Source organism: Rhinoderma darwinii (genome assembly GCF_050947455.1).
Source record: "Rhinoderma darwinii isolate aRhiDar2 chromosome 1 unlocalized genomic scaffold, aRhiDar2.hap1 SUPER_1_unloc_20, whole genome shotgun sequence".
Taxonomy (NCBI): Eukaryota; Metazoa; Chordata; class Amphibia; order Anura; family Rhinodermatidae; genus Rhinoderma; species Rhinoderma darwinii.
In genome coordinates, this window is record NW_027461657.1 from 143789 (window position 1) to 160045 (window position 16257).

The 16257-nt window shown below is 50.7% G+C and overlaps 1 protein-coding gene across 2 annotated transcripts in view; it reads left to right on the forward strand.

The window, feature by feature from the left end:
• LOC142670911 (uncharacterized) overlaps positions 1-16257 on the forward strand; it is a 34180-nt gene that overhangs the window by 2423 nt on the left and 15500 nt on the right. For both annotated transcript variants that reach the window (XM_075847126.1, XM_075847125.1), the window contains 3 exons: positions 9251-9405; positions 12995-13174; positions 13255-13378. In XM_075847126.1, coding sequence (XP_075703241.1) covers positions 9283-9405; positions 12995-13174; positions 13255-13378 — 427 coding nt within the window. In that variant the 5' untranslated portion in view covers positions 9251-9282. The remainder of the gene's footprint in view (positions 1-9250; positions 9406-12994; positions 13175-13254; positions 13379-16257) is intronic.

Below are 16257 nucleotides of genomic sequence, written 5' to 3' on the forward strand. Positions count from 1 at the left end.
TATGTGAGGAGAGAGGCTGCCGGTGACGTGTTATATGTGAGGAGAGAGGCTGCCGGTGACGTGTTATATGTGAGGAGAGAGGCCGCCGGTGACGTGTTATATGTGAGGACAGAGGCTGCCGGTGACGTGTTATATGTGAGGAGAGAGGCTGCCGGTGACGTGTTATATGTGAGGACAGAGGCTGCCGGTGACGTGTTATATGTGAGGAGAGAGGCTGCCGGTGACGTGTTATATGTGAAGAGAGAGGCTGCCGGTGACATGTTATATGTGAGGAGAGAGGCCGCCGGTGACGTGTTATATGTGAGGAGAGAGGCTGCCGGTGACGTGTTATATGTGAAGAGAGAGGCTGCCGGTGACATGACACGTGTTATATGTGAGGAGAGAGGCTGCCGGTGACGTGTTATATGTGAGGAGAGAGGCTGCCGGTGACGTGTTATATGTGAAGAGAGAGGCTGCCGGTGACGTGTTATATGTGAGGAGAGAGGCTGCCGGTGACGTGTTATATGTGAAGAGAGAGGCTGCCGGTGACGTGTTATATGTGAGGAGAGAGGCTGCCGGTGACGTGTTATATGTGAAGAGAGAGGCTGCCGGTGACGTGTTATATGTGAGGAGAGAGGCTGCCGGTGACATGTTATATGTGAGGTGAGAGGCTGCCGGTGACATGACACGTGTTATATGTGAGGAGAGAGGCTGCCGGTGACGTGTTATATGTGAGGAGAGAGGCTGCCGGTGACGTGTTATATGTGAGGAGAGGCTGCCGGTGACGTGACACATATTATGTGTGAGGAGAGAGGCTGCCGGTGACATGACACGTGTTATATGTGAGGAGAGAGGCTGGCGGTGACATGTGCTATATATATGTGAGGAGAGAGGCTGGCGGTGACATGTGCTATATATATGTGAGGAGAGAGGCTGCCGGTGACATGTTATATGTGAGGAGAGAGGCTGCCGGTGACATGTTATATGTGAGGAGAGAGGCTGCCGGTGACATGTTATATGTGAGGAGAGAGGCTGCCGGTGACATGACACGTGTTATATGTGAGGAGAGGCTGCCGGTGACATGACACGTGTTATATGTGAGGAGAGAGGCTGGCGGTGACATGTGCTATATATATGTGAGGAGAGAGGCTGTCGGTGACACGTGCTATATATGTGATGAGAGAGGCTGCCGGTGACGTGTTATATGTGAGGAGAGAGGCTGCCGGTGACGTGTTATATGTGAGGAGAGAGGCCGCCGGTGACGTGTTATATGTGAGGAGAGAGGCTGCCGGTGACATGTTATATGTGAGGAGAGAGGCTGCCGGTGACGTGTTATATGTGAGGAGAGAGGCTGCCGGTGACATGTTATATGTGAGGAGAGGCTGCCGGTGACGTGTTATATGTGAGGAGAGAGGCTGCCGGTGACATGTTATATGTGAGGAGAGAGGCTGCCGGTTATATGTGAGGAGAGAGGCTGCCGGTTATATGTGAGGAGAGAGGCTGCCGGTTATATGTGAGGAGAGAGGCTGCCGGTGACGTGTTATATGTGAGGAGAGAGGCTGCCGGTGACGTGTTATATGTGAGGAGAGAGGCTGCCGGTGACGTGTTATATGTGAGGAGAGAGGCTGCCGGTGACATGTTATATGTGAGGAGAGAGGCTGCCGGTGACATGTTATATGTGAGGAGAGAGGCTGCCGGTGACATGACACGTGTTATATGTGAGGAGAGAGGCTGCCGGTGACATGACACGTGTTATATGTGAGGAGAGAGGCTGCCGGTGACATGACACGTGTTATATGTGAGGAGAGAGGCTGCCGGTGACATGTTATATGTGAGGAGAGAGGCTGCCGGTGACATGTTATATGTGAGGAGAGAGGCTGCCGGTGACGTGTTATATGTGAGGAGAGAGGCTGCCGGTGACGTGTTATATGTGAGGAGAGAGGCTGCCGGTAACATGTTATATGTGAGGAGAGAGGCTGCTGGTGACGTGACACATATTATGTGTGAGGAGAGAGGCTGTCGGTGACACGTGCTATATATGTGATGAGAGAGGCTGCCGGTGACGTGTTATATGTGAGGAGTGAGGCTGCCGGTGACATGACACGTGTTACATGTGAGGAGAGAGGCTGCCGGTGACATGTTATATGTGAGGAGAGGCTGCCGGTGACATGTTATATGTGAGGAGAGAGGCTGCCGGTGACGTGATATATGTGAGGAGAGAGGCTGTCGGTGACATGTGCTATATATGTGAGGAGAGAGGCTGCCGGTGACGTGTTACATGTGAGGAGAGAGGCTGCCGGTGACGTGTTACATGTGAGGAGAGAGGCTGCCGGTGACACGTGTTATATGGGAGGAGAGAGGCTGCCGGTGACGTGTTATATGTGAGGAGAGAGGCTGCCGGTGACATGTTATATGTGAGGAGAGAGGCTGCCGGTGACGTGTTATATGTGAGGAGAGAGGCTGCCGGTGACATGTTATATGTGAGGAGAGAGGCTGCCGGTGACGTGTTATATGTGAGGAGAGAGGCTGCCGGTGACGTGTTATATGTGAGGAGAGAGGCTGCCGGTGACATGTTATATGTGAGGAGAGAGGCTGCCGGTGACATGTTATATGTGAGGAGAGGCTGCCGGTGACGTGACACATATTATGTGTGAGGAGAGAGGCTGCCGGTGACATGAGCTATATATATGTGAGGAGAGAGGCTGCCGGTGACATGTTATATGTGAGGAGAGGCTGCCGGTGACGTGACACATATTATGTGTGAGGAGAGAGGCTGGCGGTGACATGTGCTATATATATGTGAGGAGAGAGGCTGCCGGTGACATGTTATATGTGAGGAGAGAGGCTGCCGGTGACATGTTATATGTGAGGAGAGAGGCTTCCGGTGACATGACACGTGTTATATGTGAGGAGAGAGGCTGCCGGTGACATGTTATATGTGAGGAGAGAGGCTGCCGGTGACATGACACGTGTTATATGTGAGGAGAGGCTGCCGGTGACGTGACACATATTATGTGTGAGGAGAGAGGCTGTCGGTGACACGTGCTATATATGTGATGAGAGAGGCTGCCGGTGACGTGTTATATGTGAGGAGTGAGGCTGCCGGTGACATGACACGTGTTACATGTGAGGAGAGAGGCTGCCGGTGACATGTTATATGTGAGGTGAGAGGCTGCCGGTGACATGTTATATGTGAGGAGAGGCTGCCGGTGACATGTTATATTTGAGGAGAGAGGCTGCCGGTGACATGTTATATGTGAGGAGAGAGGCTGTCGGTGACATGTGCTATATATGTGAGGAGAGAGGCTGCCGGTGACGTGTTACATGTGAGGAGAGAGGCTGCCGGTGACGTGTTACATGTGAGGAGAGAGGCTGCCGGTGACACGTGTTATATGTGAAGAGAGAGGCTGTGGGTGACACGTGTTATATGGGAGGAGAGAGGCTGCCGGTGACGTGTTATATGTGAGGAGAGAGGCTGCCGGTGACATGTTATATGTGAGGAGAGAGGCTGCCGGTGACGTGTTATATGTGAGGAGAGAGGCTGCCGGTGACGTGTTATATGTGAGGAGAGGCTGCCGGTGACGTGACACATATGTGTGAGGAGAGAGGCTGCCGGTGACATGACACGTGTTATATGTGAGGAGGGAGGCTGGCGGTGACACGTGCTATATATATGTGAGGAGAGAGGCTGCCGGTGACATGTTATATGTGAGGAGAGAGGCTGCCGGTGACCTATTATATGTGAGGAGAGAGGCTTCCGGTGACATGACACGTGTTATATGTGAGGAGAGAGGCTGCCGGTGACATGTTATATGTGAGGAGAGATGCTGCCGGTGACATGACACGTGTTATATGTGAGGAGAGAGGCTGCCGGTGACGTGTTATATGTGAGGAGAGAGGCTGCCGGTGACATGACACGTGTTATATGTGAGGAGAGAGGCTGCCGGTGACATGACACGTGTTACATGTGAGGAGAGAGGCTGCCGGTGACATGTTCTATGTGAGGAGAGAGGCTCCCAGTGACATGTTATATGTGAGGAGAGAGGCTGCCGGTGACATGACACGTGTTATATGTGAGGAGAGAGGCTGCCGGTGACATGACACGTGTTATATGTGAGGAGAGAGGCTGCCGGTGACATGTTATATGTGAGGAGAGGCTGCCGGTGACATGACACGTGTTATATGTTAGGAGAGAGGCTGTCGGTGACACGTGCTATATATGTGATGAGAGAGGCTGCCAGTGACGTGTTATATGTGAGGAGAGAGGCTGCCGGTGACATGACACGTGTTACATGTGAGGAGAGAGGCTGCCGGTGACATGTTCTATGTGAGGAGAGAGGCTCCCAGTGACATGTTATATGTGAGGAGAGGCTGCCGGTGATGTGTTATATGTGAGGAGAGAGGCTGCCGGTGACGTGTTATATGTGAGGAGAGAGGCTGCCGGTGACGTGTTATATGTGAGGAGAGAGGCTGCCGGTGACGTGTTATATGTGAGGAGAGAGGCTGCCGGTGACGTGACACATATTATGTGTGAGGAGAGAGGCTGTCGGTGACACGTGCTATATATGTGATGAGAGAGGCTGCCGGTGACGTGTTATATGTGAGGAGTGAGGCTGCCGGTGACATGACACGTGTTACATGTGAGGAGAGAGGCTGCCGGTGACATGTTATATGTGAGGAGAGGCTGCCGGTGACATGTTATATGTGAGGAGAGAGGCTGCCGGTGACATGTTATATGTGAGGAGAGAGGCTGCCGGTGACATGTTATATGTGAGGAGAGAGGCTGCCTGTGACGTGTTATATATGAGGAGAGAGGCTGCCGGTGACATGTTATATGTGAGGAGAGAGGCTGCCGGTGACGTGATATATGTGAGGAGAGAGGCTGTCGGTGACATGTGCTATATATGTGAGGAGAGAGGCTGCCGGTGACGTGTTACATGTGAGGAGAGAGGCTGCCGGTGACACGTGTTATATGGGAGGAGAGAGGCTGCCGGTGACGTGTTATATGTGAGGAGAGAGGCTGCCGGTGACATGTTATATGTGAGGAGAGAGGCTGCCGGTGACGTGTTATATGTGAGGAGAGAGGCTGCCGGTGACATGTTATATGTGAGGAGAGAGGCTGCCGGTGACATGTTATATGTGAGGAGAGGCTGCCGGTGACGTGACACATATTATGTGTGAGGAGAGAGGCTGCCGGTGACATGACACGTGTTATATGTGAGGAGAGAGGCTGGCGGTGACACGTGCTATATATATGTGAGGAGAGAGGCTGCCGGTGACATGTTATATGTGAGGAGAGAGGCTGCCGGTGACATGTTATATGTGAGGAGAGAGGCTTCCGGTGACATGACACGTGTTATATGTGAGGAGAGAGGCTTCCGGTGACATGACACGTGTTATATGTGAGGAGAGAGGCTGCCGGTGACATGTTATATGTGAGGAGAGAGGCTGCCGGTGACATGACACGTGTTATATGTGAGGAGAGAGGCTGCCGGTGACATGACACGTGTTATATGTGAGGAGAGAGGCTGCCGGTGACATGACACGTGTTATATGTGAGGAGAGAGGCTGCCGGTGACATGTTATATGTGAGGAGAGAGGCTGCCGGTGACGTGTTATATGTGAGGAGAGAGGCTGCCGGTGACGTGTTATATGTGAGGAGAGAGGCTGCCGGTGACATGTTATATGTGAGGAGAGGCTGCCGGTGACGTGACACATATTATGTGTGAGGAGAGAGGCTGTCGGTGACACGTGCTATATATGTGATGAGAGAGGCTGCCGGTGACGTGTTATATGTGAGGAGTGAGGCTGCCGGTGACATGACACGTGTTACATGTGAGGTGAGAGGCTGCCGGTGACATGTTATATGTGAGGAGAGGCTGCCGGTGACATGTTATATGTGAGGAGAGAGGCTGCCGGTGACATGTTATTTGTGAGGAGAGAGGCTGCCGGTGACGTGATATATGTGAGGAGAGAGGCTGTCGGTGACATGTGCTATATATGTGAGGAGAGAGGCTGCCGGTGACGTGTTACATGTGAGGAGAGAGGCTGCCGGTGACGTGTTACATGTGAGGAGAGAGGCTGCCGGTGACACGTGTTATATGTGAAGAGAGAGGCTGTGGGTGACACGTGTTATATGGGAGGAGAGAGGCTGCCGGTGACGTGTTATATCTGAGGAGAGAGGCTGCCGGTGACATGTTATATGTGAGGAGAGAGGCTGCCGGTGACGTGTTATATGTGAGGAGAGAGGCTGCCGGTGACATGTTATATGTGAGGAGAGAGGCTGCCGGTGACATGTTATATGTGAGGAGAGGCTGCCGGTGACGTGACACATATGTGTGAGGAGAGAGGCTGCCGGTGACATGACACGTGTTATATGTGAGGAGGGAGGCTGGCGGTGACACGTGCTATATATATGTGAGGAGAGAGGCTGCCGGTGACATGTTATATGTGAGGAGAGAGGCTGCCGGTGACCTATTATATGTGAGGAGAGAGGCTTCCGGTGACATGACACGTGTTATATGTGAGGAGAGAGGCTGCCGGTGACATGTTATATGTGAGGAGAGATGCTGCCGGTGACATGACACGTGTTATATGTGAGGAGAGAGGCTGCCGGTGACGTGTTATATGTGAGGAGAGAGGCTGCCGGTGACATGTTATATGTGAGGAGAGAGGCTGCCGGTGACATGACACGTGTTATATGTGAGGAGAGAGGCTGCCGGTGACATGACACGTGTTATATGTGAGGAGAGAGGCTGCCGGTGACATGACACGTGTTATATGTGAGGAGAGAGGCTGCCGGTGACATGTTATATGTGAGGAGAGGCTGCCGGTGACATGACACGTGTTATATGTTAGGAGAGAGGCTGTCGGTGACACGTGCTATATATGTGATGAGAGAGGCTGCCAGTGACGTGTTATATGTGAGGAGAGAGGCTGCCGGTGACATGACACGTGTTACATGTGAGGAGAGAGGCTGCCGGTGACATGTTCTATGTGAGGAGAGAGGCTCCCAGTGACATGTTATATGTGAGGAGAGAGGCTGCCGGTGACATGACACGTGTTATATGTGAGGAGAGAGGCTGCCGGTGACATGACGCGTGTTATATGTGAGGAGAGAGGCTGCCGGTGACATGTTATATGTGAGGAGAGGCTGCCGGTGACATGACACGTGTTATATGTTAGGAGAGAGGCTGTCGGTGACACGTGCTATATATGTGATGAGAGAGGCTGCCAGTGACGTGTTATATGTGAGGAGAGAGGCTGCCGGTGACATGTTATATGTGAGGAGAGGCTGCCGGTGATGTGTTATATGTGAGGAGAGAGGCTGCCGGTGACGTGTTATGTGTGAGGAGAGAGGCTGCCGGTGACGTGTTATATGTGAGGAGAGAGGATGCCGGTGACATGACACGTGTTTTTGTGAGGAGAGAGGCTGCCGGTGACATGTTATATGTGAGGAGAGAGGCTGCCGGTGACATGTTATATGTGAGGAAAGAGGCTGCCGGTGACATGTTATATGTGAGGAGAGACGCTGCCGGTAACATGACACGTGTTATATGTGAGGAGAGAGGCTGCCGGTGACATGTTATATGTGAGGAGAGAGGCTGCCGGTGACATGTTATATGTGAGGAGAGAGGCTGCCGGTGACATGACACATGTTATATGTGAGGAGAGAGGCTGCCGGTGACACGTGTTACATGATATAAAGAGGTATTTCCGTCACATGTAGAACATATTAGAGGAGACCTCCAGTGGTAACACAACTTTCCATGTCTGCACCCCCCACCCGGCTGTATACCTCTCTCTACACGTCTTTTATATATACTGGACTTCTTGAAATGCTGCCTTGTCTGTGCTTTATAAAAGTCTCTCTCCTGATAATGAGATTTCCCCGGCTTTCTCTTCCTCTCTGCTTTGCTATCAATTCCATGATGATTCATCACAGCATCACATGACCAGCTACAGACCATACCATTTCTTCATGCTGGGGACACACTGTTTATCATTGTCTCTGAGAAACCATAAGTATACAGACAGGGAGGATGCACTATATTCTTCAATACCTGTGTGACAGTAACCTAAGTATCAGTTGTAGCTGAAGATAGAAGCCCCCACCCCCCCTCCCCGTACAGAACGTGTGTCGTACAGGAACTGCTGATGGGTGACACATTGATCTCCATAGACTCAAGTAGAGAAAGCGTGTCACCGAGCCCGATCCACACTGCTGCAAAGCAACCGCCCCAGTCTGATATATAGAGATAAATAACAGGTGAGGGACAGATGGAAAACCAGAATGAAGCACATGGGAGATTTTAGTTTAGGCCGGAGTGTCCCTTTAACCGGATATTCCATAAATATCTGATAGATGCGGGTCCCTCCTATGGGAACCCCACCAATGTAGAGAAGAGGGGTCCCCTGACCTGCCTGATGAGGTGGTCCCTGCATCCAGTAGGAGAATGAATGTAGAGGGCGCCACTCATCGGTTTCCCTTACACCCGTATAAGTGAATAGAACGTGTCGTACATGTGTGACCACCTCTTTATTCATTCTCTGCCTGGACCGGTCACCAGCAGCCCCCGTTGTCCACATGGGTACGGGTCCCCCCCCCCTCATCCACATGGGTACGGGTCCCCCCCCCCTCATCCACATGGGTACGGGTCCCCCCCCCCCTCATCCACATGGGTACGGGTCCCCCCCCCCTCATCCACATGGGTACGGGTCCCCCCCCCTCATCCACATGGGTACGGGTCCCCCCCCCCTCATCCACATGGGTACGGGTCCCCCCCCCCTCATCCACATGGGTACGGGTCCCCCCCCCCCTCATCCACATGGGTACGGGTCCCCCCCCCCCTCATCCACATGGGTACGGGTCCCCCCCCCCCCTCATCCACATGGGTACGGGTCCCCCCCCCCCCTCATCCACATGGGTACGGGTCCCCCCCCCCTCATCCACATGGGTACGGGTCCCCCCCCCCTCATCCACATGGGTACGGGTCCCCCCCCCTCATCCACATGGGTACGGGTCCCCCCCCCTCATCCACATGGGTACGGGTCCCCCCCTCATCCACATGGGTACGGGTCACCCTTCTGGGACCCGGACCTCTCCTTAATCAGACATGTATAATATATCCTGTAGATAATTGTCGGTGCCGGTCATGTCCCTTTATTCCATGTGGTGGAGGCTCGGAGAACCGGTTCCTCTCAATAAGTGAGATTCTGTATTTCCCACATGACGTCGTTCCCTGTATAATTCTCTCCTCTTCTCATAAAGACGCCTGCAGTACTACAACAACCAGTGGATCCATGTTCTCATCCAGAACGTTCCTTCTCCTGAATGACCCACCAGCAATGGACAAGGACAGCAATGAGGTGACCACAAGAATATTAAACTTCACCCTGGAGATCATCTACCTGCTGAGCGGAGAGGTAAACGTTTCTATATTTCTATGTTCTTTATTGTATTATGTAACAAGTCACACATAAGCGGAAGAAGCCAGTGTCCTGTATACCATCTACGAGACCTTCTAAGTGACGGGAAGAAGTGAAGATCAGCCGGCAATATGGTCAGTTATGTGTCATGGTCAGAGTAATGAGAATAGTAAGTAGTCACGCTGTAACCAGGAGGAGGAGGACCCCCGGGACCAGGAGGAGGAGGACCCCCGGGACCAGGAGGAGGAGGACCCCCGGGACCAGGAGGAGGAGGACCCCCGGGACCAGGAGGAGGAGGACCCCCGGGACCAGGAGGAGGAGGACCCCCGGGACCAGGAGGAGGAGGACCCCCGGGACCAGGAGGAGGAGGACCCCCGGGACCAGGAGGAGGAGGACCACAGGGACCAGGAGGAGAAGGACCACAGGGACCAGGAGGAGAAGGACCACAGGGACCAGGAGGAGAAGGACCACAGGGACCAGGAGGAGAAGGACCACAGGGACCAGGAGGAGAAGGACCACAGGAACCAGGAGAATCACATGGCCGGAGTCTGTCCTGGAGATGAGGATTTCTACCTCTAGTCTGAACTCTATATAGAAACATAGAAGATGACGGCAGGAGAATCACATGGCCGGAGTCTGTCCTGGAGACGAGGATTTCTACCACTAGTCTGACATCTATATAGAAACATAGAAGATGACGGCAGGAGGAGAATCACATGGCCGGAGACTGTCCTGGAGATGTGGATTTCTACCACTAGTCTGACCTCTATATAGAAACATAGAAGATGACGGCAGGAACCAGGAGAATCACATGGCCGGAGTCTGTCCTGGAGAGGAGGATTTCTACCTCTAGTCTGACATCTATATAGAAACATAGAAGATGACGGCAGGAGGAGAATCACATGGCCGGAGTCTGTCCTGGAGACGAGGATTTCTACCACTAGTCTGACCTCTATATAGAAACATAGAAGATGCCGGCAGGAACCAGGAGAATCACATGGCCGGAGTCTGTCCTGGAGAGGAGGATTTCTACCACTAGTCTGACATCTATATAGAAACATAGAAGATGACGGCAGGAGAATCACATGGCTGGAGTCTGTCCTGGAGACGAGGATTTCTACCACTAGTCTGACATCTATATAGAAACATAGAAGATGATGTCCGGAGGAGAATCACATGGCTGGAGTCTGTCCTGGAGATGAGAATTTCTACCACTAGTCTGACCTCTATATAGAAACATAGAAGATGACGGGAGGAGGAGGATCACATGGCCGGAGTCTGTCCTGGAGATGAGGATTTCTACTACTAGTCTGACATCTGTATAGAAGATGACGGCAGGAGGAGAATCACATGGCTGGAGTCTGTCCTGGAGACGAGGATTTCTACCACTAGTCTGACCTCTATATAGAAACATAGAAGATGACGGCAGGAGGAGAATCACATGGCCGGAGTCTGTCCTGGAGACGAAGATTTCTACCACTAGTCTGACCTCTATATAGAAACATAGAAGATGACGGCAGGAGGAGAATCACATGGCTGGAGTCTGTCCTGGAGACGAAGATTTCTACCACTAGTCTGACCTCTATATAGAAACATAGAAGATGGCGGCAGGAGGAGAATCACATGTCCGGAGTCTGTCCTGGAGACGAGGATTTCTACCACTAGTCTGACATCTATATAGAAACATAGAAGATGCCGGCAGGAACCAGGAGAATCACATGGCCGGAGTCTGTCCTGGAGAGGAGGATTTCTACCACTAGTCTGATCTCTATATAGAAACATAGAAGATGACTGCAGGAGGAGAATCACATGGCCGGAGTCTGTCCTGGAGACGAGGATTTCTACCACTAGTCTGACCTCTATATAGAAACATAGAAGATGCCGGCAGGAACCAGGAGAATCACATGGCCGGAGTCTGTCCTGGAGACGAGGATTTCTACCACTAGTCTGACATCTATATAGAAACATAGAAGATGACGGCAGGAAGAGAATCACATGGCTGGAGTCTGTCCTGGAGATGAGGATTTCTACCACTAGTCTGACATCTATATAGAAACATAGAAGATGACGGCAGGAACCAGGAGAATCACATGTCCGGAGTCTGTCCTGGAGATGAGAATTTCTACCACTAGTCTGACCTCTATATAGAAACATAGAAGATGACGGCAGGAGGAGAATCACATGGCCGGAGTCTGTCCTGGAGAGGAGGATTTCTACCACTAGTCTGACATCTATATAGAAACATAGAAAATGGCGGCAGGAGGAGAATCACATGGCCGGAGTCTGTCCTGGAGATGAGGATTTCTACCACTAGTCTGACATCTATATAGAAACATAGAAGATGACGGCAGGAGGAGGATCACATGGCCGGAGTCTGTCCTGGAGATGAGGATTTCTACTACTAGTCTGACATCTGTATAGAAGATGACGGCAGGAGGAGAATCACATGACCGGAGCCTGTCCTAGAGGCGAGGATTTCTACCACTAGTCTGACCTCTATATAGAAACATAGAAGATGACGGCAGGAGGAGAATCACATGGCCGGAGTCTGTCCTGGAGACGAGGATTTCTACCACTAGTCTGACCTCTATATAGAAACATAGAAGATTACGGCAGGAGGAGAATCACATGGCCGGAGTCTGTCCTGGAGATGTGGATTTCTACCACTAGTCTGACATCTATATAGAAACATAGAAGATGACGGCAGGAGGAGAATCACATGGCCGGAGTCTGTCCTGGAGACGAGGATTTCTACCACTAGTCTGACCTCTATATAGAAACATAGAAGATGGCGGCAGGAGGAGAATCACATGGCTGGAGTCTGTCCTGGGGATGAGGCTTTCTACCACTAGTCTGACCTCTATATAGAAACATAGAAGATGACGGCAGGAGGAGAATCACATGGCCGGAGTCTGTCCTGGAGACGAGGATTTCTACCACTAGTCTGACATCTATATAGAAACATAGAAGATGACGGCAGGAGGAGAATCACATGGCCGGAGTCTGTCCTGGAGAAGAGGATTTCTACCACTAGTCTGACATCTATATAGACACATAGAAGATGGCGGCAGGAGGAGAATCACATGGCTGGAGTCTGTCCTGGGGATGAGGCTTTCTACCACTAGTCTGACCTCTATATAGAAACATAGAAGATGACGGCAGGAGGAGAATCACATGGCTGGAGTCTGTCCTGGAGATGAGGATTTCTACCACTAGTCCGACCTCTATATAGAAACATAGAAGATGACGGCAGGAGGAGAATCACATGACCGGAGCCTGTCCTGGAGATGAGGATTTCTACCACTAGTCCGACCTCTATATAGAAACATAGAAGATGATGGCAGGAGGAGAATCACATGGTCCATCTAGTTTACATTTATATTATTTCCTTCTTATATCTCTGAGGATAGATCTAGGATTACACCGGGCGGGTTTACATTTATGATTTTCCCCCACATTAATGTCAGATTGTGCCCTTGTGTTGTAGTTTCTTTCCTCCTGTAATATATAAAGTTTTCCATCATGTCCCATTTTTCTTTGTTAAACAAAAGAAGTTCTTTAAGTATCTCTCTCTCTCCATACACAGGATTACACAATAGTGAAGAAGACATCGGGGGACTGTGTGGCCCCCAGCAGTTATGAGTCAGGAGGATGGAGCCGGAGCCCCATCATAGAGGCCCCTCCTCACTCCAGGATACATGAGAAGAACAATAAGCAGAAGATCCTAGAACTTCTCCACAAGATGACTGAGCTGCTGACTGGAGAGGTGACACTGCTGGGAATGCTGGGAAATTATACAGTATCCGCACTGGAGGAGTCTGGGTAATGACTCATTGTGTATGTCAGGTTCCTATAAGGTGTCAGGATGTTGCTGTCTATTTCTCCATGGAGGAGTGGGAGTATGTAGAAGGAAACAAGGATCTGTACAAGGAGGTCATGATGGAGGACCACCGGCCGCACACATCACAAGGTAAAACGATATATATATTTATTTTAACCCGTTAAATAATACCTTTCATTTCAGGTGACTTTACAGAATAATCTACTATGTGTGGTTGTACATGAGTAATCATCAGTTTTCCCTCTCTAATCTCTATTTCTAATTGTCATTTGTCCCTGAACTCCAGAGGGAGCGTTTACGAGCTACTATGATGTCTCCCTTACACAGCAATTACAGGGAAGGGGAGATCCTACTCCTATATCTCAACAGCACACCCTCCGAAGCAAAAGCAGCGTGGAGGATATTATGTAGCAGTAAAGAGCAGTGTAGCTGTGTCTCCCAGCACTGGGGTGATAGAGCAGTTACTGGAAGCATCATGGAGGACATTCTACAGCAGTGATGAGCAGTGTTTCTGTTACTCCCAGCACTGGGTGAGAGCACTTACTGGAAGCAGCATGGATGACGACATACAGCAGTGATGAGCAGTGTAGCTGTGACTCCCAGTACTGGGGTGAGAGAGGACATTATACAGCAGTGATGAGCCATGTAGCACTGGGGTGAGAGAGAGCACTTACTGGAGGCCGCATGGAGGATATTATACAGCAGTGATGAACAGTGTAGCTGTGACTCCAAGCACTGGGGTGAGAGAGAACACTTACTAGAAGCAGCATGGAGGACATTATACAGCAGTGATGAGCAGGGTAGCTGTGACTCCCAGCGTTGGGGTGAGAGAGCATTTATTGGAAGCAGCATGGAGGACATTATACAGCAGTGATGAGCAGTGTAGCTGTGACTCCCAGCACTGGGGTGAGAGAGAGCACTTACTGGAAGCAGCATGGAGGACATTATACAGCAGTGATGAGCAGTGTAGCTGTGACTCCCAGCACTGGGGTGAGAGAGAGCACTTACTGGAAGCAGCATGGAGGACATTATAAAGCAGTGATGAGCAGTGTAGCTATGACTCCCAGCACTGGAATGAGAGATCACTTACTGGAAGCAGCATGGAGGACATTATACAGCAGTGATGAGCAGTGTTTCTGTTACACCCAGCACTGGGTGAGAGCACTTACTGAAAGCAGCATGGATGACGACATACAGCAGTGATGAGCAGTGTAGCTGTGACTCCCAGTACTGGGGTGAGAGAGGACATTATACAGCAGTGATGAGCCATGTAGCACTGGGGTGAGAGAGAGCACTTACTGGAGGCAACATGGAGGACATTATACAGCAGTGTAGCTGTGACTCCCAGCACTGGGGTGAGAGAGAGAGCACTTACTGGAAGCAGCATGGAGGATATTATACAGCAGTTATAGCTGTGACTCCCAGCGTTGGGGTGAGAGAGAAGACTTACTGGAAGCAGCATGGAGGACATTATACAGCAGTAATGAGCAGTGTAGCTGTGACTCCAGCACTGGGGTGAGAGAGAAGACTTACTGGAAGCAGCATGGAGGACAGTATAAAGCAGTGATGAGCAGTGTAGCTGTGCCTCCCAGCACTGGGGTGAGAGAGAACACTTACTGGAAGCAGCATGGAGGACATTATACAGCAGTGTGTTCCAGCACTGGGGTTAGAGAGAATACTTACTGGAAGGAGAATACTTAATGGAGGACATTATACAGCAGTGAGGAGCAGTGTAGCTGTGACTTCCAGCAATGGGGTGAGAGAACACTTACTGGAAGCAGCATGGAGGACATTATACAGCAGTGATGAGCAGTGTACCTGTGACTCCCAGCACTGGGGTGAGAGAGAGCACTTACTGGAAGCAGCATGGAGGACATTATACAGCAGTGTAGCAGTGACTCCCAGCACTGGGGGAGAGAGAACACTTACTGGAAGCAACATGGAGGATATTATACAGCAGTGCTGAGCAGTGTTGCTGTGACTCCCAGCACTGGGGTGAGAGAGAACACTTACTGGAAGCAGCATGGAGGACATTATACAGCAGTGATGAGCAGTGTGTAGCTGTGTGTTCCAGCACTGGGGTTAGAGAGAATACTTACTGGAAGGAGAATACTTAATGGAGGACGTTATACAGCAGTGAGGAGCAGTGTAGCTGTGACTTCCAGCACTGGGGTGAGAGAGAACACTTACTGGAAGAAGCATGGAGGACATTATACAGCAGTGATGAGCAGTGTACCTGTGACTCCCAGCACTGGGGTGAGAGAGAACACTTACTGGAAGCAGCATGGAGGACATTATACAGCAGTGATGAGCAGTGTGTAGCTGTGTTTTCCAGCACTAGGGTTAGAGAGAATACTTACTGGAAGGAGAATACTTAATGGAGGACATTATACAGCAGTGATGAGCAGTGTAGCTGTGACACCCAGCACTGGGGTGAGAGAGAACACTAACTGGAAGCAGCGTGGAGGACATTATACAGCAGTGATGAGCAGTGTGTAGCTGTGTTTTCCAGCACTAGGGTTAGAGAGAATACTTACTGGAAGGAGAATACTTAATGGAGGACATTATACAGCAGTGATGAGCAGTGTAGCTGTGACACCCAGCACTGGGGTGAGAGAGAACACTTACTGGAAGCAGCGTGGAGGACATTATACAGCAGTGGTGAACAGTGTACCTGTGACTCCCAGCACTGGGTGAGAGAGAACACTTACTGGAAGCAGCATGGAGGACATTATACAGCAGTGATGAGCAGTGTACCTGTGACTCCCAGCACTGGGTGAGAGAGAACACTTACTGGAAGCAGCATGGAGTGTAGAGGAATACATCAGAAATGTTCTCCCACCCTCTTAACCATTACCCCGAACATTAAAAAGAAAACTTAAAAAAAAATATAAAACGCATAAATAAGCAAATAGGCCCAACATTTTCTATGATTTAAAAAAATTCTTATCCAGCCAATCAACCAGTTTTACTGGAGAATCAAAGAGTCAAGTTTTCCCTCCGTACCA